General features: G+C 40.7%; 1 protein-coding gene and 1 pseudogene across 2 annotated transcripts in view; both read left to right on the plus strand.

Moving 5' to 3' along the window:
• The window catches only part of PHTF1 (putative homeodomain transcription factor 1), a 73,374-nt gene that overhangs the window by 7,535 nt on the left and 42,710 nt on the right, over positions 1 to 23,129 (plus strand). For both annotated transcript variants that reach the window (XM_010830782.1, XM_010830783.1), the window contains exons 4-5: positions 21,537 to 21,606; positions 22,025 to 22,183. In XM_010830782.1, coding sequence (XP_010829084.1) covers positions 21,537 to 21,606; positions 22,025 to 22,183 — 229 coding nt within the window. The remainder of the gene's footprint in view (positions 1 to 21,536; positions 21,607 to 22,024; positions 22,184 to 23,129) is intronic.
• LOC104981598 lies at positions 148 to 1,778 on the plus strand (annotated as a pseudogene).

Here is a 23,129-nt window from a genome sequence, read left to right on the forward strand (position 1 = left end):
AATTATTTGTATCTCTGTATATTAGCAATGAGTATTCCAAAAATGAAATTAAGAAAACAGTTTACCCCTATTTCTATAGAGCTCAGGGGTGACTCCAGATTCTTGAAATCCTTTCCGATCAGCTTGATTTCCTAAGTATTAGTCGAGAGCAATGTACTGGGTGCCAGGCAGGCACCTGGTTAAGGCTGGGAGTGGTGGCAGATGGGCAGAGACGGAAGGGGTCACATTGTCCACAACTGGAAAGCACGGTGGTTCATTCTTCGGCAGAACACCCTGCTATACTACAAGTTCGAGGGGGGTTGGAAAGTGACCCCTCCCAAGGGCCGCATCCTTCTGGATGGCTGCACCATCACCTGCCCCTGCTGGAGTATGAAAACCGACCGCTCCTCATTAAGCTGAAAACTCAAACATCCACGGAGTACTTCCTGGAGGCCTGTTCTCGAGAGGAGAGGGACGCCTGGGCCTTCGAGATAACAGGAGCCATCCACACGGGGCAGCCGGAGAAGGTCCAACAGCTTCATCTGCTGAAGAACTCCTTCAAGCTGCCCCCTCACATCAGCTTGCATCGCATCGTGGACAAGATGCATGACAGTAGCTGCGGAATCCAGCCAAGCCCCAACATGGAGCAGGGAAACACGTACAAAAAGACCTTCATAGGCTCCTCCCTGGTGGACTGGCTCCTCTCCAACAGCTTTGCAGCCAGCCATCTGGAGGCTGTGACGCTGGCCTCGGTGCTCATGGAGGAGACCTTCCTTCGGCCAGTAGGCACCTGAAGCATGGGAGCCATTCGCTCGGGGGATCTGTCTGAGCAGTTCCTGGATGACTCCACAGCCCTGTACACATTTGCTGAGAGCTGCAAGAAGAAGATAAGTCCCAAGGAAGAAGTCAGTCTCAGCATCATGGAGTTAAGTGACACTGTGGTGAAGCAAGGCTATCTGGCCAAGCAGGAAGAGAACCGGCCAGTGGGTGGGTTTTCTCTTCGTGGCTCCCTGGTGTCAGCTCTGTAGGATAATGGCGTTCCCACTGGGGTTAAAGGGAATGTCCAGGGAAATCTCTTCAAAGTGATTACTAAGGATGACATCCACTATTATATTCAGGCCAGCAGCAAGGCTGAGCGTTCAAAGTGGATTGAAGCTATCAAGAAGCTAACGTGACAAGGACCTGAGGGAATAGGACTGAGATTCCTTCCTCTTACCAGATGACACAGGATTTCCCAGACAATGGGAGTATGTTAAGATTTGTAACTTTTTATATTTTGTACTGCTTTGGAGTGAGATTGGTGGAGTTCCTTAAAGTTGGCAGTGGTGTTGTTGCCTTCCCCACCTTCATTTAACCTGTAAATGCTGAAGCAGCCCTGTCAGCACCTTGACTTACGCCCATTATCACAACCAGCCATTCCTTGGGTACCAAAGTAGGTCTCCCTTGTCACACTAACTGGCCATGTAATACTGAACAAAACACTATAACCTCATGATGGAGCTCTCGGAAATGCTGTAAGCACCTCTTAACTCCTTTGGAATGAATAAAAATTGACACTTGTAAAAAAAAAAAAAAAAAGAAAAGAAAACAGTTTATTCACAGTAGTATCAAAAATAGTAAAATACTCAAGAGTAAGTTTAACATAGCATATATAAGACCTGTACACTGAAAACTACAGAACATTGCTAAGAAAAATTAAAGATCTGAAGAAATGGAGTAATATTTCATGTTTGGGATCTGAAAGGCCTAACATTGTTAAGATGGCAATCCTCTAAATATATTAATATCTATAGATTCATTATAATCCCTTTAAAATTCCAGCAGTCTTCTTTTTCTTTTGGTAAAAATTGATAAGCTAATTCTAAGGTTGATCAGGAAGGCAAAAGACCTACAACATTCAGGATAACTTTGAGAAGAACAGAATTTGAAGGCTGACTGCATCCCAAGGGCTTCTCTTGTGGTTCAGCTGGTAAAGAATCTGCCTGCAATGCTGGAGACCTGGGTTTGATCCCTGGGTTGGGAAGATCCCCTGGAGAAGGGAAAGGCTGCTCACTTCAGTATTCTGGCCTGGAGAATTCCATGGACTCTCTAGTCCATGGGGTCGCAAAGAGTTGGACATGACTGAGCAACTTTCACTTCACTGGATCCAAGATTTACTGTAAAGCTGTAAGTAATTCAGATAGTATAGTATTGACATGAGTAATAGATCAGTGGAACAGAATAGAAAATCTAGAAATAAATCCTTACAGCTTTGATAAATTGAGTTTGACAAAGATGCCAAAACAATTCAACGAGAAACGATAGTCTTGTCAACAAATGGTGCTGGTACAATTGGATATCCACAAATATAAAAATAAACTTTTAATTCTTACCTCACATTGTATACAAAAATTAATTAAAAAGGATCGTGGGCTTAAGGGTAAGAATGGAAAATCTGAGGTTTTGTAAAAGAAAACATAGAAGATCGTTCTTACCTTAAGATAGGCAAAGATTTCTTAGAAAAACGGCTATGAAAGAAAAAAATTTGATAAATTTGGCTTCATCGAAAATTAAAACCTTTCTTCAAAATCCCATTTTAAAAAAAGAAAAAGCAAGCCATGGACTGTGAGAAAATATTTTCAAATCGTACACTTACTAATATGTGGAGCATTTGTATCTGTGATACATAACTCCTACAACTCAGAAGACAGAAAACCCAGTTTAACCTGGGCAGAAGATTTGAATACATATATCACTAAAGACAATAGCTGAAATGATTGGGCCTGTCCAAAGGTGCTCAACGTTACTAGCAAAGTATGAATTAAAACCACAGCGAGATACTATTATACACCTGTTTGCTGTGTTCAATCGCTCAGTTATGTCCGACTCTTTGCAACCCTATGGATTGCAGCATGCCAGGCTTCCCTGTCCTTCACGATCATCCAGAGTTTGCTCAAAGTCATGTCCATTGAGTCAATGATGCCATCCAACCAGCTCATCCTCTGTCACCCCCTTCTCTTCTTACCCTCAATCTTTCCTAGCCTCAGGGTCTTTCTCGACAAGTTGGCTCTTCGCATCAGGTGGCCAAAGGATAGAGCTTTAACATCAGTCCTTCCAATGAACATTCAGGACTGAATTCCTTTAGGATTGGCTGGTTTGATCTCCTTACTATCCCAGGGACTCTCAATTCTTTGTCATTCAGCCTTCTTTATGGTCCACCTCTCACATCCATACATGACTATTGGGAAAACCATAGCTTTGACTATTGACCTTTGTTGGCAAAGTGGTATCTTTGCTTTTTAATATGCTGTTTAGGTTTGCCATAACTTTTCTTCCAAGGAGCAAATGTCTTAATTTCATGGCTTCAGTCACCATCCACAGTGATTTTGGAGCCCAAGAAAATAAAGCCTGTCACTGTTTCCCCATCTATTTGCCGTGAAGTGATGGGACTGGATGCCATGATCTTACTTTTTGAATGTTGATTTTAAAGCCAGCTTTTTCACCCTCCTCTTTCACCTTCATCAAGGGGCTCTTTAGTTCCTCTTCACTTTCTGCCATTAGGTTGGTGTCATCTGTATATCTGAGGTTATTGATACTTCTGGCAATCTTGATTCCAGCTTGTGCTTCATCCAACCCCACATTTCACATGATGTACTCTGCGTGTAAGTTAAATAAGCAGGGTGACAATATACAGCCTTGATGTACTCCTTTCCCAATATTGAATCAGTTCATTGTTCCACGTCTGGTTCTAACTGTTGCTTCCTGACCTGCATACAGGTTTCTCAGGAGTCAGGTAAGGTGGTCTGGTATTCCCACCTCTTTAAGAATTTTCCACAGTTTGTCGTGATTCACACAGTCAAGGGCTTTAGGATAGCCAGTGAAGCAGAAGTAGATGTTTTTCTGGAGTTCCCGTTCTTTTTCTGTGATCTGATGGTTCTTGGCGATTTGATCTCTGATTCCTCTGCCTTTTCTAAATCCAGCTTGTACATCTGGAAGTTCTTGGTTCAGGTACTGTCAAAGCCTAGCTTGATGAATTTTGAACATACTTTGCTAGCATGTGTAATGAGTGCAATTGTGTGGTATTTTGAACATTCTTTGCCATTGCCCTTCTTTGGAATTGGAACGAAAACTGACCTTTTCCGGTCTTGTGGCCAAGGCTGAGTTTTGCAAATTTGCTGGCATGTTGAATGCAGCACTTTAACAGCATCATCTTTTAGGATTTGAAGTAGCTCACCTGGAATCCCATCACCTCCAGTAGCTTTGTTCATAGTAATGCTTACTAAGGCCCAGTTGGATGTCTGGCTCTAGGTGACTGATAACACCATCCTGGTTATCTGGGTCATTAAAACCTTTTCTGTACAGTTCTTCTGTGTATTCTTGCCAGCTCTTAATACCTTCTGCTTCTATTAGGTCCATACCGTTTCTGTCCTTTGTTGTGTCCATCTTTGCATGAAATGTTCCCTTGGACTCTATCATTTTCTTGAAGGGACCTCTAGTCTTTTCCATTCTATTGTGTTCCTCTATTTCTTTGCATTGTTCACTTCACCTGTTACAATGACTAAAATTAAAAAGACTAACCTTACCAGATATTGGCCAGGACATGGAGGAACTAGAATTATCATACACTGCTGGTGGGAATGGAAAGTGGAAATTAGTTTGATGGTTTCTTAAAAATTTAAATTCATACTTCTCATATGACCCAACATTTCCATATAGTACCTATGCGAGAGAAATAAAAACATAGGAACGTATTCAAATATTCATAGCAATACTATTCCTAATTACTGAAAAACTAGAAAAAAGTCCAAATGTCTATCAACTTGTGAGTAGATAAATAAATGTATTATATCCATACAATGGAATATGACTCAGGGATAAAAATTGTTGATACATGCTGCAACATGATGAACCTCAAAAATGTTATGTACGTAAGAGCGGCCAGACACAAAAGACTGTATTCTGTGATTCAGTTTACATGAAATTTCTGAAAAGGCAAATCTGTAGAAGTATAAAGCAGGTATGTGTTTGCCTGTTGCTGGGGATAGGAATACAGATTTATTGCCATTCTTATTTTCAGGTGATGGAAATGTTCTAAAATTTGAACGTGATAATGGTTGCACAACTCTCTAAATTTACCAGAAATCTACCAGGTTATTACTAAAACTACACCTAAAGATGAATGAGTTTTGCACAGTATTAATTATACCTCAGTATGGCTATTTTCTTAAATCACACTAATAGAAAAAACACAGGAGAGATCATAATGTAGTACACAATAAATTCATATATATTTCCAATGAAATTTGTCTTCTAAAAATTTTAATTAAGAGAATATATTAAATCTAAGATTATTTTCAGTGATGAAGCTCAACTTGGTCCCCCTCCCCCACCAAAAGAATAAAACAAGAATGGTCTCTATTACTACTTAACATACTGTCTGAGATATTTGTTAAGATTAGCAAAGCATTCTAATTACTATTATGTTTGCTTTTAAAATATTTTAAATTTTTCCTTCATTTTTCTAATTAATTTTGGAATATAAAAAAAATCAGTATTTGAAAATATGATTTTACACCTAGAAAATTTTAAATGGCTAATCATAAACACAGAGGTGATTTCAGCTGTATTTGTAACATTTTATTTCTTGAGTGGGAATGGTGGATACATGACCGATAAGACTCCTCATTAAAGATGACAGTTGACTATGTACATTAATCTCTATCTGGTTTCTTCTGAAACTCCTCTAAAATTATAATAAATAAAAAAATCAGCCCTCAAGAACTGAAAGAAATCTAAGTTTAAACTTCCTGTTTTAGAACACCTGTGTTTAGTGATTACTAGTGGGGAGAGGGAAGAAGAGAGGCACAATATGGTAGTAGGGAATTAAGAGGTGCAAACAATTATCTATAAAATAAGCTACAAGAATATATTGTACAACTCAAAGAATATAGCAAATATTTTAAAATAACTATAAATGGAGTATAGCCTTTAAAAATTGTGAATCATTATATTGTATATCTGTAACTTATATAATATTATACATCAACTATTGTTCAGTTTAAAAGTTAAGGGAAGAAAGTCCCTGTATTTAATTTCTGAAAGACTCAGGAATTGGATGCACCAGGTCTATCTGCAGGTGTAAGGTATTATAGAACTGAAAGTAGAATTGTTTGAGCATATGTATTAGGAGCAGTAGACCTATCCTCAGATCCTCCTCATTCTCCACAACCTCATAGCCACCCTTATCTTCCATTGACAGAAGATTGAAGTTTGCTTTATGGAGAGACTGAACCAGAGAAGTTCCAGATTCCGGAATACCATACACAAATGAAAATGAGGTGAAATAATGGACTAGTAAAGGAGATCAAGTAAAAGGCTGGTGGCCAGGTTTATAATCTCTACACAGAAGACTGGAATTTCTTTTTGCACAAGCTGACTGAAAAGGCTTAAAAATATTGGAAGTGAAATGTCTGGCTACCCTCTACAGTGAGGCCACTGTTCAACAAGAGCCTCCCTTGCCCCCCCTCCACTACGCACTGAATGGGTATTCAGCATGATAGTGCCTTGCTCTTAAGTGTGAATGGATAATTGAAAATGCTCAAATATCTGAGACCTAAAAAAAGATGGAAAGAGACTTTAAAAAGTGATCAGGAATTTTAAGAATACTATTTTTAAAGATACAATTAATATATTTAAAGTACTGGATACTATTTTTTTTTTGAGTCTGTAAATGAAAAAGAGCACCAGAAAATAAAAGTAACAAAAATAAATTCAGGAGAAAAGTTGGAAGATAAACTTGAGGCCATTTCCCAGAAAAATAGTATGAAAGAATAGGGAAAAAGAATATTAAAAAATGAGTACAGTTCATGCAGGAAGCCTAACATCCACCTAGTATGTGTTCCAGGAGAAAGAAATACAAGGAGGAGAAGTAATTATCAAATAATATTTTAAAACTTCCCAGGACTGAAATAAACACATTTATAGGTCAAAAGGATCTTTTGAGTAATCAGCATTATTATGAAATTTCAGAACTAAATTTAGAGAAATTCAATTCAGTCTGCTTCCTGTGTTTCTCTTGTGAGTCTCCCTTATTCACGCAAAACGCCACTTCTGGTCACCAAATGTATGGAAGTTTTTTCCCCACACCAGGCAATTCTCTGTGACACCAGCTGGGTGTCCTGCAATTCAACCCAGTTGTGACACTGTGTGCCTGGAAATAGTGTCAGCTCCTACAGGTAAAGGTCCTGGTCCCACAGGATGGCTCCTGTCCCACTTGGGATGCCAACTGCAAGAAGTAGGTCCTAGGTTACCCCCAACTTCTGTCCAGTTTGGCTACAAGTCAGGGGTTCCCGTAACCTTCTCTTCTGGTTTGATAAATTTCCTAGGGTGGTTCACACAACTCAGGGAAACACTTCCTCAAACAACTATCAGTTTATTAAATAATATGATAAAGGGTACAGATGAATAGCTAGATGAAGGGATACTTAGGGTGAGGTCTGGGAGAGTCCTGAGTATAGGAGCTTCTGTCCCTGTGGAGTTTGGGGTATGTTACCCTACTGGTGTGTATGTTCGCTAACCTGGAAGCTCTCTGAACTCTATACAGACTATTGAGGTTTTTATGGAGGCTTCATCTAGTTGACATGACATTAGCATGGTAGTAGTATAATCTTTGTATCTGAGGTTATTGATATTTATCCTGGCAATCTTGATTCCAGCTTGTGATTCTTCCAGCCCAGCATTTTGCATGATATACTTTGCATATAAGTTAAATAAGCAAGGTGACAATATACGGCCTGATACACTCCTTTCCCAATTTTAAACCAGTCCATTGTTCCATGTCCAGTTCTAACTGTTGCTTCTTGACCTGCATACAGGTTTTTCAGGAGACAGATAATGTGGTTTGTTATTCTCATCTCTTTAAGAATTTTCCACAGTTCATTGTGATCCACACAGTCAAAGGCTTTTGTGTAGTCAATGAAGCAGAAGTAGATGTTTTTCTGGAATTCCCTGATTTCTCTATGATCCAATAAATGTTGGCAATTTGAACTCTGGTTCCTCTGCCTTTTCTAAATGCAGTTTGTACATCTGTGAATTCTTGGTCCATATACTGGTGTAGCCTAGGCTGGATGATTTTGAGCATAACCGTGCTAGCATGTGAGATGAGCGCAGTTGTACAGTACTTTGTATGTTCTTTGGCACTGCCCTTCTTTGGGACTGGAATGCAAATGACCTTTTCCAGCACTTGGCCACTGCTGAGTTTTCCAAATTTGCTGGCATATTGAGTACAGCCTTTAATAGCATCATCTTTTAGGATTGGAAATAGCTCAGCTGGAATTCCATCACCTCCACTAGCTTTGTTTGTAGTAATGTTTCCTGAGGCCCACTTGGCTTCACATTCCAGGATGTCAGACTCTAGGTAAGTGACCACACCATCATGGTTATCTGGGTCATTATGACCTTTTTTGTATAGTTCTTCTGTGTATTCTTGCCATCTCTTCTTAATCTCTTCTGTTTCTGTTAGGTCCTTGCCATTTCTGTCCTTTATTGTGCCCATGTTTGCATGAAATGTTCCCTTGGTATCTCCAATTTTCCTGAAGAGATCTCTAGTCTTTCCCATTATATTGTTTCCCTCTATTTCTTTGCATTGTTCACTTAAGAAGGTTTTCTTATCTCTCCTTGCTATTCTTTGGAACTCTGCATTCAGTTGGGTGTATCTTTCCCTTTCTTGTTTGCCTTTTTGCTTCTCTTCTTTTCTCAGCTATTTGAAAGGCCTCCTTAAACAACCACTTTGCCTTGTTGCATTTCTTTTTCTTGGGATGTTTTTGACCACCACCTCCTGTACAGTGTTACGAACCTTCACCCATAGTTCTTCACGCAGTCTGTCTATCAGATCTAATTGCTTGAATTGATTTGTCACTTCCACTGTATAATCATAAGGGATTTGATTTAGGTCGTATCTGAATGGCCTGGTGATTTTCCCTAGTTTCTTCAATTTAAGTCTGAATTTGGCAATAAGGAGCTCATGATCATCCTACAGTCAGCTCCAGGTCTTGTTTTTGCTGAGTATTTAGAGCTTCTTCATGTTTGACTGCAAAGAATATGATCAGTCTGATTTTGATATCGACTCTCTGGTGATGTTTATGTGTAGAGTCGTCTCTTGTATTGTTGGAAAAGGGTGTTTGCTATGACCAGTGTATTCTGTTGGCAAAACTCTATTAGCCTTGGCACTGGTTCGTTTTGTACTTCAAGGCCAAACTTGCCTTGTTACTCCCCTAAGTATCTCTTGACTTCCTACTTTGGCATTCCAATCCCCTATGATAAAAAGGACATCTTTTTATTGTATGTCTTCATAGAACCATTTAACTTCGTATCTTCGGCATAAGTGCTTGGGGTATAGACTTATTGTCTGTGTGATGTTGAACAGTTTGCCTTGGAAACACACCAAGATCATTCTATTGTTTTGGAGATTGCACCTAAGTACCGCATTTTGTACTCTTTCGTTGACAGTGAGGGCTATTCCATTCATTCTATGGGATTCTTGCTCACAGTAGTAGATATAATGGTCATCTGAATTAAATTTGCCCATTCCTGTCCATTTTAGTTCACTGATTCCTAAAATGTTGATGTTCACTCTTTCCATCTCTTTTATTTAGTTTTTGTCATGCTATCTTGTTAAGTAATTTTATTTATTTATTTTTGACTGTGCTGGTTCTTTGTTGCTGCAGGGGCTTTTCTCCTAAGTTGCAGTGAGCAGGGGCTACTCTGTAGTGGTGACGTGCAGGCTTCTTGTTACGATGGCTTCTCTTGTGGAGCACGGGCTCTAGGAGGGCACATGGGCTCAGTAGTTGTGGCTCCTGGGCTCTAGAGCACAGGCTTAATAGTTGTGATGCACAGGCTAAGTTGCCTGGCGGCATGTGGGGTCTTCCCAGACCAGGAATCAAACCCTGCATTGGCAGGTGGCTTCCCAGACCAGGAATCAAACTCCTGCATTGGCAGGTGGCTTCTTTACCACTGAGCCACCAGGGAAGCCTTCATATGCTTAATTTCCCCTTTTGCTACAGCTCATGTCCTTTCTTTGCAAATGTTTATACACCCTTCCAAGTCTTGGGTTGGGTATTATCTTCTTTTAGAAATCTTTCTTTGCCTTCTTAAATCTGAGTTAGGTGTCCTTTACACATATTCCTATTATGCTGTACTTGCCTAGTAATTGTTGTTTTGTTGTTCATCATCTATTGTAAACCAGATGACTTCCCTCTTTGTGCCTGACTACTATACAGTAGTATAGAATCAGTGGCAATAAAGCTAACGTTTCAGCACACTGAGAGAGTTGTGTAGCAGGGTTTACTTGTCTTTTATTCCTTGTTAAATATGGAGTCCAGCTGTAGTTCATCAGTATGTGAGTGCTTTAGTTCCTCTGTCTAGAAGTAGGAACTACATTGGTCAGGTGGTTCTGAGCTTTGATGACGGTACACTGCTCTTTGGGGTACAAACAATTCAGTGGGCTAAATATAGCTGTACCTCGGTTCTGCAGAAAATTTCCAGACCACTGCTGTAGAAGCTAGTGCAAGGCATCTAGTTTCCTCCTATGATTGTTTCCTGGGCTGTGAGGTTGTGGTCCTGGGTTGTGGCCGAGAGGGACATTCACTCACAGCTCCCAAGGTTTAGTCCCATTGAACCTTTCAGAGGCTTGCGGATCTCTTCCTACATTGATTAGGAATACATTTTGTACTGTATCATGAGGGGCAGGATGTGTAGTGGTTATTAGGGAGAATGAACGTGTTAGTCTCAGTGCCTCGCTTTTCCTCATCTATAAAGTGAAGATAATAAAGCCCCTGTCTCACAGGACAGTTGTGAGGACTAAGTGAATTAAATTAATATAAGTTTATGTAATAGGGGCTTCCCAAGGGGCGCTAGTGGTAAAGAACCCACCTGCCAATACAGGAGACATAAGAGATATGGTTTTGAAGTTTATGTAAAGTGCTTAGAATAGTGCCTGGCAAATGTCGCTTCTTCATATACATACTATAGAATGTGTAGGATCAGGCTGACAGATCCTGAAGCAAAAGCATGGCATAAGTGTTTTGTATTCTTCCTCAGCACAATCACATATGAAAGTAGTGACTTTCTAATCTGACTCAAGAACAGTGGGCATCAATTACTTTTTTTTGGACCATGAAACATGCAGTTTTGGAGCCCAAGAAAATAGTCTGTCACTGTTTCTATTTTTCCCCATCTGTTTGCCATGAAGTGATGGTATCGGATGCCATTATCTTAGTTCTTTGAATGTTGAGTTTTAAGCCAGCTTTTTCACTCTCCTCTTTCACCCTCATCAAGAGGCTCTTTAGTTTTCTTCGCTTTCTGGCATTGGATTAATGTCATCTGCATATCTGAGGTTATTGATATTTCTCCCAGGGTGCTGCAGTCCATGGAGTCGCAAAGAGTTGGATATGACTGAGCGACTGAATATCAACAATGAAGCATGTGGGATCTTAGCTTCCCAACCAGGAATCGAACCCACATCCCCTGCATTGGAAGCGAAGTCTAAACCACTAGACCACCAAGGAAGTCCTGGTCATCAATTTCTTAATGACTTTTGTCCTCTTCTTTTTGTTGTTCAGTCACTGAGTTGTGTCTGACTCTTTGCACCCTGTGGATTGCAGCATGCTAGACTTCCCTGTCCTTCACCTTTTCCTGGAGTTTGCTCAAACTCATGTCATTGAGTTGATGATGCCATCCAACCATCTTATCCTCTGACACCCGCTTCCGCTCTTGCCCTCAAATCTCTTCTAGCTTCAGGGTCTTTTCCATTGTGTCAGCTTTTTACCTCAGGTGGCCAAAATATTGGAGTTTCAGCTTCAGCATCAGTCCTTCCAATGAATACTCAGGGTTGATTTTCTTTTGGATTGACTAGTTTGATCTTGCAGTCTGATCTTGCAGTCCAAGGGACTTGCAAGAGTCTTTTCCAGCACCACAATTTGAAAACATCAATCCTTCGGTGCTTAGCCTTCTATATGGTCCAACTCTCACACCCATACAAGGCTACTGGAAAAACCATAGCTTTGACTATATGGGCCTTTGTCTGCAAAGTGATGTCTCTGCTTTTTAATATGCTGTCTAGGTTTGTTACAGCTTTTCTTTCAAGCATCTTTTATTTTGTGGCTGCAGTCACTGTCCGCAGTGATTTTGGAGCCAAGAAGATAAAATCTGACACTGTTCCCACTTTCTCCCCATCTGTTTGCCATAAAGTAATGGGACCAGATGCCATGATCTTAGTTTTTTGAATGTTGAGTTTTAAGCCAGGCTTTTCACTCTCCTCTTTCACTTTGATCAAGAGGCTCTTTAGTTCCTCTTTGCTTTCTGCCATAAGGGTGGTGTCATCTGCATATCTGAGATTGTTGATATTTCTCCTGTCAGTCTTGATTCCAGCTTGTGAATTACCCAGCCTGGCATTTCTCATGGTGTACTCTGCATAGAAGTTAAACGAGCAAGGTGACAGTATGCAGCCTTGTTGTACTCCTTTCCCAATTTTGAGTCAGTTTGTTTTTCCGTGCCAGTTCTAACTGTTGCTTCTTGACCTGCGTACCGTTTCTCAGGAGACAGGCAAGGTGGTCTGGTATTCCCATCTCTTTAAGAATTTTCCAGTTTGTCGTGATCCACATAGTCACAGGCTTTTGTGTAGTTAAACATACGTAGATGTTTTTCTGGAAGTTGCTTACTTTCTCTGTGATCCAGCAGATGCTGGCAATTTGATCTCTGGTTCCTCCGCCATCTAAATCCAGCTTGTACATCTGCAGGTTCTTGGTTTACTGTTGAAGCCTAGGTTGAAGAATTTTGAGCATAACCTTTCCAGCATGTGAAATGAACTGTGCAGTAGTTTGAACATTCTTTGTCATTTCCCTTCTTTAGGATTGGAATTAAAACTGACTTTTTCCAATCCTGTGGCTAATGCTGAATTTTTCAAATTTGCAGGCACATTAAATGCAGCACTTTCACAGCATCATCTTTTAGGATTTGAAATAGCTCAGCTGGAATTCCATCACCTCCACCAGCTTTGTTTGTAGTAATGCTTCCTAAGGCCTACTTGACTTCACAATCCAGGATATCTGCTGTAGGTGAGGGACCACACCATCATGGTTATCTAGGTCATTATGACCTTTTTTGTATAGTTCTTCTGTGTATTCTTGCCACCTCTTCTTAATCTCTTCTGTTAGGTCCTTGCCATTTCTGTCCTTTATTGTGCCCATCTTTGCATGAAATGTTCCTTTGGTATCTCCAATTTTCTTGAAGAGATCTCTAGTCTTTCCCATTCTCTTGTTTCCTTCTATTTCTTTGCATTGGTCACTTAAGGCTTTCTTATCTCTCCTTACTATTCTCTGAAACTCTGCATTTATTTCAGTATATTTTTCCCTTTCTCTTTGCCTTTCAGTTCTCTTCTTTTTCAGCTATTTGTAAGGCCTCCTCAGACAGCCACTTTGCCTTGTTGCGTTTCTTCTTTCTTGGGGATGTTTTTGATCACCAACTCCTGTACAGTATTATGAACCTCCATCCATAGTTCTCCAGGCACTTTGTCTACCAGCTCTCATCCCTTAAATCGATTTGTCACTTCCATTGTATAACCATAAGGGATTTGATTTAGGTCGTACCTGAATGGCCTAGCGGTTTTCCCTACTTTCTTCAATTTAAGTCTGAATTTGGCAATAAGGAGCCCATGATCTGAGGTACAGTCAGCTCCAGATCTTGTTTTTGCTGACTGTATAGAGCTTCTCCATCTTTGGCTGCAAAGAATATGATCCATCTGATTTTGATATTGACTGTCTGGTGATGTTCATGTGTAGAGTCATCTCTTGTGTTGTTGGAAAAGGGTATTCTCTCTGACCAGTGTATTCTCTTGGCAAAACTCTGTTATCCTTTGCCCTGCTTCATTTTGTACTCCAAAGCCAAACCTACCTGTTACTTCAAGTATCTCTTGACTTTCTGCTTTTGCATTCCAGTCCCTTGTAATGAAAAGGACATCTTTTTTTGGTGTTGGTTCTAGAAGGTCTTGTAGATCTTCATGGGACCATTCAACTTCAGCTTCTTTGGCATCAGTGGTTGGGGCATAGACTTGGATTACTGTGATGTTGAATGGTTGCCTTGGAAACAAACCGAGATCACTCTGTCGTTTTTGAAATTGAACCCAAGTACTGCATTTCTGACTCTTGTTGACTGTGAAAGCTATTCCGTTTCTTCTAAAGGATTCTTGCCCACAGTAGTGGATACAATGGTTATCTGAATTAAGTTTATCCTTCCCATCCATTTTAGTGCACTGATTCCTAAGGTATCAATGTTCACTATCTCTTGCTTGACCATGTCCAATTTACCTTGATTTGTGGACCTGACTTTCCAGCTTCCTATGCAGTATCATTCTTTATAGCATTGGACTTTCCTCTCAACACCAGACACATCCACAACTGAGTGTCATTTCCACTTTGGCCCAGCCTCTTCATTCTTTCTGGAGCTATTTCTCCATTCTTCCCCAGTAGCATTTTGGACACCTTCTGACCTGGGCAGCTCATCTTCCAGTGTCATATATTTCTGCCTTTTCATACTGTTCATGGGATTCTCGAGGTAAGAATACTGAAGTGGTTTGCCTTTCTTTTCTCCAGTGGACCATGTTTTGTCAGAGCTCTCCACCATGACCCATCTGTCTTGAGTACTGCATGGCATGGCTCATAGACTCATTGAGTTCCACATGGCTATGATCCATATGATCATTTTGGTTAGCCTTCTGTGATTGTGGTTTTCATTCTGGAGACTGTAGGATTATAGTCTTGCTTCTTCTATATTTTCTGTGATGGATGAGGATAAGAGGCTTGTGTAAGCTTCCTGATGGGAGGAACTGGCTGTGGGGAAAACTGAGTCTTGCTCTGGTGGGCAGGGCCATGCTCAGTAAATCTTTAATCCAAATCTAATTTGTCCTCCTAGGAAAGAAAAAGTGGTGAGGGAGGTTCAGGGAACATTTTCCTGAGGAACACTCAAAGATTCAGCTTTATTATCTGTTTTCTGTTCTGCGCTGTGCACACTCTGAAGATGGAGCCATGCTTTGACCTCTTTATTGCTCTATGCTGAGCTCAAGTAGAGTGTCTGGCATAGAGAAGAAGCGTGTCGTGTGTTTGTTGACTAAGAGAATGAATGAGTGTGTTTCCATTGTTAAGTAAGGTTTTCATAATTCGATATTTACCTCTAGTTAATGCTAATTCTGATTCTATAACATTGTAGGTGAAAGTCTAGAAAGCAATAAAATAGAAAAATTAATTTGGCTCTAAAGTTAAGGCACTTTAAGCATCTTTAGTTAGAATAGTACTGATGCAGATATCCACAAGACCTATGTCTGGTAGAATACAATACAATATTTTTACTTTTAAAATTTTTATTTCTGAGTTCAAATGTAGCACAAGATCATTGTTATTCCCATGAATATTATGCGTATTTCAAAAACTAGTGTTTTTTCTAGAGGGCTATTTTTGCCCATGAAATGTCTAATTTTCAAAATTTGATTCCTTCTTAGATTTCACTTTGTTGCATTTAGAGTTTTAAACCTTTTTTATTTTTTGGTAAAATATACAGTTTGTAGTTAATTGGATAGAAATATAGGATTCACTTAAGAAATTGTTTGGCTGCATCTATTCAGTTAAACAGAACTAAAGATCAATATTGACTCAGTATCTAAAATAGAGAAACATCAAATTATTCTAACCTTTTATTTTTATAATAATTTTAATGGTTAAATATCTAAAAAATTTAATCAGGAACTAGCATATATGAGTGTTGATTGAGCATAAAATTAACATTAATCTTTTAAAAATAGTTTTACTTATTTTTAAAAAATTTTTATTTTGTATTGGGGTGTAGCCAGTTCACAAACAATGTTGTGACAGTTTCAGGTGAACAGCAGAAGGACTCAGCCATACATATGCATGTATCTCTTCTCCCCTAAACTCCCCTCCCATCCAGGTGGCCAAATAACATTGAGCAGAGTTCCAAGTGCTGTACAGTAGGTCCTTGTTGGTTACCTATTTTAAATATAGCAGCGTGTATATGTCCATCCCAAACTCCCTAACTATCCCTTCTTCCCATCCTTTGCCCCTGCCCCTCTGCAACCATAAGTTCATTCTCTAAGTCTGTGAGTCTCCTTCTGTTTTGTAAGTTCATTTGTATCATTTTTTTTTAGATTCCATAATATTTCTTCTCCTCTGTCTGACTTATTTCCCTCAGTATGGCACTGTCTAGGTTCATCCACATTGCTTCACATGGCATTATTACCTTCTTTTTAATGGTTGAGTAATATTCCATTCTGTATATGTACCACATCTTCTTTATCCAGTCCTCTGAAACAATTTTCCTTATTAATACTAATGAAATAAAACTGTTAGGCAAACCAGGATTTTGAAACACAAAAGATAATTTACAAATTTGCTTGTGAGTCATCATATACAGCAAAGTTATCATGACTTTCAGATCCTGAGTCTTTCCTGCAAAACCATTTTTTATGTGTTAATAAAACAAAACATGTTCAGTAAATACGAATATACAGGTTTCCCCCATTATCCAAAAGTAGAGCATTCCTATGAAACTTTTTGTAAGCCAAAGTAGCATAAAGTGATGAAGTGATTATCTTAGGACATATCCTGCCAGCAGATGCATAAAATACACTGAGATACAGCACAGATGCTCACAGACACAGTTCAAAGCTGTGGGGGCTTGATGCTGAGACGCCGAGTATAGTTCCTGGTGAAGGAGCTTGAACGATGATGAACATTGAGACCACAGGTCTCCACTTGTCAGCAAGGCCCATTGTACAATAGAAAGTCAAGAATGAGCAACCTATGGCCCGGGGTGGGGGGACATCCTCAAGGGGCCCCCAGTGTGACTGAATTCACAACATATTTACCATATACTCAGACAGAGTTGGTCAACTTGGGTAAGCAGTTGCAGCAAAAGAAGGGGAACCCTTGGCAGCGTGGCTTTTGCAACTCTGGGATGCAGGGGTGGATGGTATCATTTGTTCTGGGGTTGAGACAGAGCAGTTAGCATCTATAACTACTCACCCCTTGTTGAGACAAAGATTGCAGAGTGCTTATGCATCTAACCAAACACACCCTGATAGAATGGATTAACACTGCCATCCACACCATGTGGGCGAACATGGGAGAGCTCCCAGATATTGACTCAAGTGATGAGAGAACTGGGCATGAAGCAGTTGATGTTTAACCTAAATACCTGAGGCTCAGATGACAAGCATTTCATAGGTAGCACGTGAGATGCTATTTTGAACAATGCCCCGCTCACCTCTTTTGGATATCTGTATTCTGCACCCTATGTGGGGCGCCACATCTATGAGGCCACCTTGATGGTGGCTACCTTGGGAGAAATAGAGGATGGTGGCCAGCTAAAGGTTTTAGGAGTGTGAAGATCCAGAAGGGGGACCAATCTGGTAAAGACCCTGTCCAGGTGATGTAAATGCAGATGTGGGCCGATTTACTGGCAGTGGGAATGGACAGAAATAAAATTGATAAACAGCCCAATGCTGTACTCCTAGAGGGGCTTCCCAGGTGGTGCTAGTGGTAAAGAACCTGCCTGCCAATGCAGGAGACATAAGAGACACAGGTCCGATCCCTGAGTCAGGAAGACCACCTGGAGGAGAGCATGGCAACCCACTCCAGTATTCTTGCCTGGAGAATCCCATGGACAGAGGAGCCTGGTGGGTTACAGTCCATAGGGTTGCAAAGAATTGGGCATGACTGAATTGACTTAGCACGTACTTCTAGAGTTATGGAAGCGACTGAGAACTGAGCAGAAGTTTACCAAATGGGAGACGCATACACAGCAAGAGATACGGCAGTTCAGTTAAAATATTTTATGGTGCCCAAGGGTGCTCCTTCAGATGGCCTTTTCCACCTTGAATAGGGCTCAGGCCAACATGCCTGCCCACAGTGCCCAAGAGGGGACGGGAGGCCCCACGTGGAACTTGCTATTCACTGGTCACTGGCTAATATACAGAGTAATGGCCCTGGTTGACACCGGTGCCAAATGCAGGCTTATTTATGGTGAGCCAGAAGAGTTTCCGATCATAGGGCACACACTGATGGCTGTGGCAGTCAAGTGGTTAAGGTAAAAGCTGTGTCCTTACATTTAGAAATTGGGTGACTCCCTGTGCAGGTGTATACTGTGTATGTGTCCCTGATCCTAGAATATATTTTGGGGATAGATGTTCTGCAAGTCTTGATGTTACAGACCTCCGTGGGGGACTTTCATCTCTGAATGCCTGTGGTGAAGGCTGTTGTGAGGGGCTATACAAAGCATCCCCCACAGTTACTGCCAGCGCCTTGGAGGGTGACAGCTGAGAGACAGTATCACCTACCAGGTGGCTATGAAGAAACGGGCGCCACCATTGCCAAGCTGGCAAAAGTGGACATTGTACAACCCGCCTAGAGTCCAGTCCATTTAACTCCCCCGTGTGGCCTGTTCGGAAGCCTGATGCTCATGGGGGATGACTGTGGATCACAGAGAACTAAGTGACGCGGTGCCACCTATGCATGCCCGTTGACACTTACCACCGTGTAGTGGACTCAGCTAATGCTTTTTTCTCTATAGCTATAACAGCTGGGAGCCAGTGTCACTTTGCATTCACTTGGGAGGGATGCCAGTGGACGTTCCAGGTCCTTCCCCAAGGGTACCTGCATAGCCCAACTATATGCCACAGGCTGGTTACAGAAGACTTGGTCAAATGGAAGCATCCAGCATCAGTGAAATTGTTATGTTGATGTTGTGTTTACTGTAAAGGCTATGTCCTGTGAAAGCGGTGTCCTTTGTGTGTCCTTACATTTAAAAAATGTAATCATGTGGGTGACCTGTGAACAGCACAAAATCCCCTCCTTGAAGGGGTGGGCCTGATGCCTGTGGGGGCTTTTGCAGATAACATGAGTTCCAGGTTGCATCTTGGGTGACGAGTGCTCTTTGTTGTATCCTGTACTGCTGTTATGGGATGTGGATCCAAGGGTCAGCATCAACTCACCAAGGGACTATCATGGAAGATGGACTGTGCATGTATTGTGAGGCAAAAGACCCTGCAGGGATGGAATGTAGGAAGGAGCAGTTAGCCAAGATGGCGGTGGCCGGGTGCTCTTGCCCTACGGCCTCTCACCCCACATCCTCTAAACCGTGACGTCACATGGTTATGTAATAGCTGAGATCATTTATAGCACTGTGCCTGTGCATCAGGATATACTCGCTTGGCCACGGGGCCACTTTTGTTCTGTGTGCCTGTATAAGCTCACCTGAAAAGCCCTTGCAGCTGCATTTTGGCTGTGTCTGCTGGGTCAGCCATCAGAGAATACAGCATGGCTGTGTTACAGCTGCCTTGCGAGCCCAGAGAGAATAATATGTCTGCAGTTCCTATGGCTCCTCAAGTTTCCTTCCAGCTTCTTCACTCACACCTTGCCCACCCTGCGTTCAGTGAACGGTGTGAGAAGTGGGACACTTGGTTTCCCCACTTTAATAAATGTTTCTAGCGTCTAAAATAGAAACGCTTGCTTCTACCTTCTCCTCAACCCTCCCCTCCACTTAATCCGTGGTGAAATATGGCAAAGTCTAGCTTCAAAAGCAACAGCAAACCAACCCTGGAATCAGTTCACACTTACTCACCACTGTGTCCTGTCTGGACTTCATTAGGACTCTAGTGAAGGGTAGTTTTGCCTTAGAGTTCACACTCCTCTATTGGGCTGCACCCCACAGGCCTCCAAGGTCTGTGCTCCGTGCAGCTTCCAGACCAAAGAAAGAGCTTGGAGTCCGTGACAGAGACTGGCTTAATGGATGGGGGAGCTTGCCTGTCTGAAACAAGTCCTGGAGTGACAGCCCAGCATGTGTGGTGGATGGCATGGCAGGCAGGACAGGGTGGCAGTCTCTGCTCCAAAATGAAAAATTCAATAGAAGAATTTGAAGAAATTTCTAGAAAGCAGAACAAAAAGACAAAAGAGGTAGAAAATAGAAAAGTTAAAAGTCTTAGAAGAAATTTAAATGTAAATTATGAGAAAATGTCCCTAAAACTGAAAGACATGTATTTCTATATGGAAGGGATTCTCAGCACAGTAAATGATAAAAGACTCGTATATCAAGGCATATCATTATGTGATAAAGTACATGATTTATCATGAATGTTACTTCTGTCAAAAAAAAAAGACATCATTCTGAACACCATGGATAAAGTGAGGATTAAGAGGAAAGAATTTACATTCAAAGGATCAGGAATCAGAATAGCATTGGAGTTTGCAACAGCAACATTGGAAGCTAGAAAACCATGAAACAGTGTCTTAATTCCTGAGGGAAGATGATTAACAACTCAGAATTCTGCATCTAATGCAGCTTTATTTGTATTGGTTTTGGCTGCACTGGGCCTTCATTGTTGTGTGCAGGCTTCTCATTGCTGTGGCTTCTCTTGTTGCAGAGCACAGGCTCTAGGGTGTGTGGACTCATAGTTGTGGCACAAGGGCTTAAATTGCCCCATGGCATGTGGAATCTCTCCGGACCAGGGGTCAAACCCATGCCCCCTGCATTGGCAGGCAGATTCCTAACAACTGGACCACCAGGGGAATCCTCGAGTGTAGCTTTTAATCAAGTATAAGGGCAGAGTAAATTTTTCAGACATACAAGGATTGAGAACGTGATCTTCTGTGACCCGTTTTCTCAGGAAGCTGCTAAAGGAATGTGCCCCAAGAACGTGGATAGAGCAGTGACTCACTGCAGAGATGGGGAAGGGGATTATCAGGGAGCGAGAAGTTCTGGGGTGACAGACGTGCAGCAGGCCCAGACAGCAGCTCGTCCAACTGTAGCAGCAAGATTCTATCTTGCTGGGTCCTGGGAAGGGGGTTTCCAGGAATTTTTTTTTTTTTTTCCTTTAGGGAAAAAAAAGACTTAGATTAATTTTCTGGCATTTGAGTATTTGGAAACTGATAAATTATTTTCACTGACATCATAGAGTAAATGGAAAAATACAGCACACAAGGAATCATTCATAAACAACTAATTACTGATTTGCCAGAAATTGACTGTATTGTGAAGATAAATGCTTTTGGGTGGAAGTTAGGTTGTAGGAGTTAGTGCTGTGTAAGAGAGCTTAATTCTCATATATTAAGAGTGCATAGATGATTTTTTAAATCAATAAATTGAAAAATAGCAGTATAAACATATTATTTAGACCTATGTAAGTAAACAACAAGAAAAAGGGCTAAAAAAGATGAAAGCTATTTGTTTTTAATGAATAAAATTGGGAGAAGTGGGTAAGGTGGGTTAGGGACTACCTATTTTTCACTTATTGACCTTTTGGTACTGTTTGATTATTTTTAAAGATAATAAAAGTATATGCACCTGTTACTTGATAAAACTTAAGCAAATACTAATGACAGATTCCTTTAAGGGCATTAGGATTAAATGTACCAGTAAATGGGAGTCAGGAATAGAGAAAAAAAGATGTAAGTTTATCTTTTGTTTTAAAGGGGATTCTCAAAACTTTATTTCTGTTTTTTTGTTTTGTTTTATTCTAGGGCTTCAAAAACAAACCAAAAAAGATGGGTCACATAAAGGCAGACTTGATTGATGTTGACTTAATCAGAGGTGAGTTCTAAAGTTGACTTGTTTCTTTTAGGTATATCATCATGTTATTTCCTTGGAGTGCTAAAGATTCTTCTTAGATATCATCTCTAAATTCCCCAAAGTAGTGTTCTTCCCTCATCATTCAGGCTTTAGCCTTCTTTCCCCTTTACTTAATGTGGCTATGTAAATTGCAAGGTTTCCCTGAGGGTGAAAGAGAGATGAATTTGGAGACCTCCTGCTGTGAAATGAAGAAAAATGTATTGTATATCATTCAAAGGAGGCTGACTGAGGTTAGTATATGTTTGGAACATCTAAGTGGATTCTTTTTAACTGAACAAGTTATGTGCTAATTTTTGCTCGCACTTGTTTTTAGTGTAGTGTTACAAGTGGGCGTTCGTGTATGAAAATGTTTGATGTTTTGTTTTATGTATATTTAAAGGCTCAACATTTGCCAAAGCCAAACCTGAAATTCCATGGACATCTCTGACTCGGAAGGGGCTTGTTCGAGTTGTGTTTTTTCCACTTTTCAGCAGTTGGTGGATTCAAGTTACCTCTTTAAGAATCTTTGTTTGGCTGCTACTGCTTTACCTCATGCAAGGTAATTGGAGAAGTTTGGATAAACTATGAGTTTCTTTTTGCTGCTTATGCTATTACATCATGCAGACCTTCCTGTTCTTATATTTACCCTTTCATTTGATGGTTTCATGTACAAAAAAATGAAGGGACATTCACTATTTCGAGATCATCTTAAATTTATTTGTTTAGAGAGAGCAGATATGATTGTCTAACTCTTCTCTCTTCAATTTCTTTCCACCTGTCTCATTGACCAGACCTTTGTAAACTTTTCTTCTGACTGAGCCTTGAATCCTCAAGGTTAGATCCAAGATTCTTTTCTCTAGGTACTCTTATCAAACCTTGTTCCTTTAACAAGGTGATTCTCAAAATAATATCTTCAAACTGACCTCTGCTGAACTTCAGGCTTGTAAAGTGAAAGTAAAGTCGCTTAGTCATGTCCAACTCTTTGCGACCCCATGGACTATAGCCTACCAGGCACCTCTGTCCGTGGGATTTTCCAGGCAAGAGTACTGGAATGGTTTGCCATTTCCTTCTCCAGGGGATCTTCCCAACCCAGGGATCAAACCCAGGTCTTCTGCATAATAGGCAGACGCTTTACCGTCTGAGCCAGCAGGGAAAACATAGGCTTGTAAAGCCAACTGCCTATTTGACATTTCCATATGAAGATTTAATAGGTATCTTGAACTTAAGTTATATTTGGATATAATTGAATTTTAATTTTTTTACAATCTTATTTTGTACACGCTAAACTGGACATGGAACAACAGACTGGTTGCAAATAGGAAAAGGAGTACGTCAAGGCTATATATTGTCACCCTGCTTATTTAACTTATGTGCAGAGTACATCATGAGAAACGCTGGGCTGGAGGAAGCACAGGCAGATATCGAGATTGCTGGGAGAAATATCAATAACCTCAGATATGCAGATGACACCACCCTTATGGCAGAAAGTAAAGAACTAAAGAGCC

The sequence above is a fragment of the Bison bison genome, unplaced genomic scaffold, assembly GCF_000754665.1.
Source record: "Bison bison bison isolate TAMUID 2011002044 unplaced genomic scaffold, Bison_UMD1.0 scf7180017864519, whole genome shotgun sequence".
Classification (NCBI taxonomy): domain Eukaryota; kingdom Metazoa; phylum Chordata; class Mammalia; order Artiodactyla; family Bovidae; genus Bison; species Bison bison.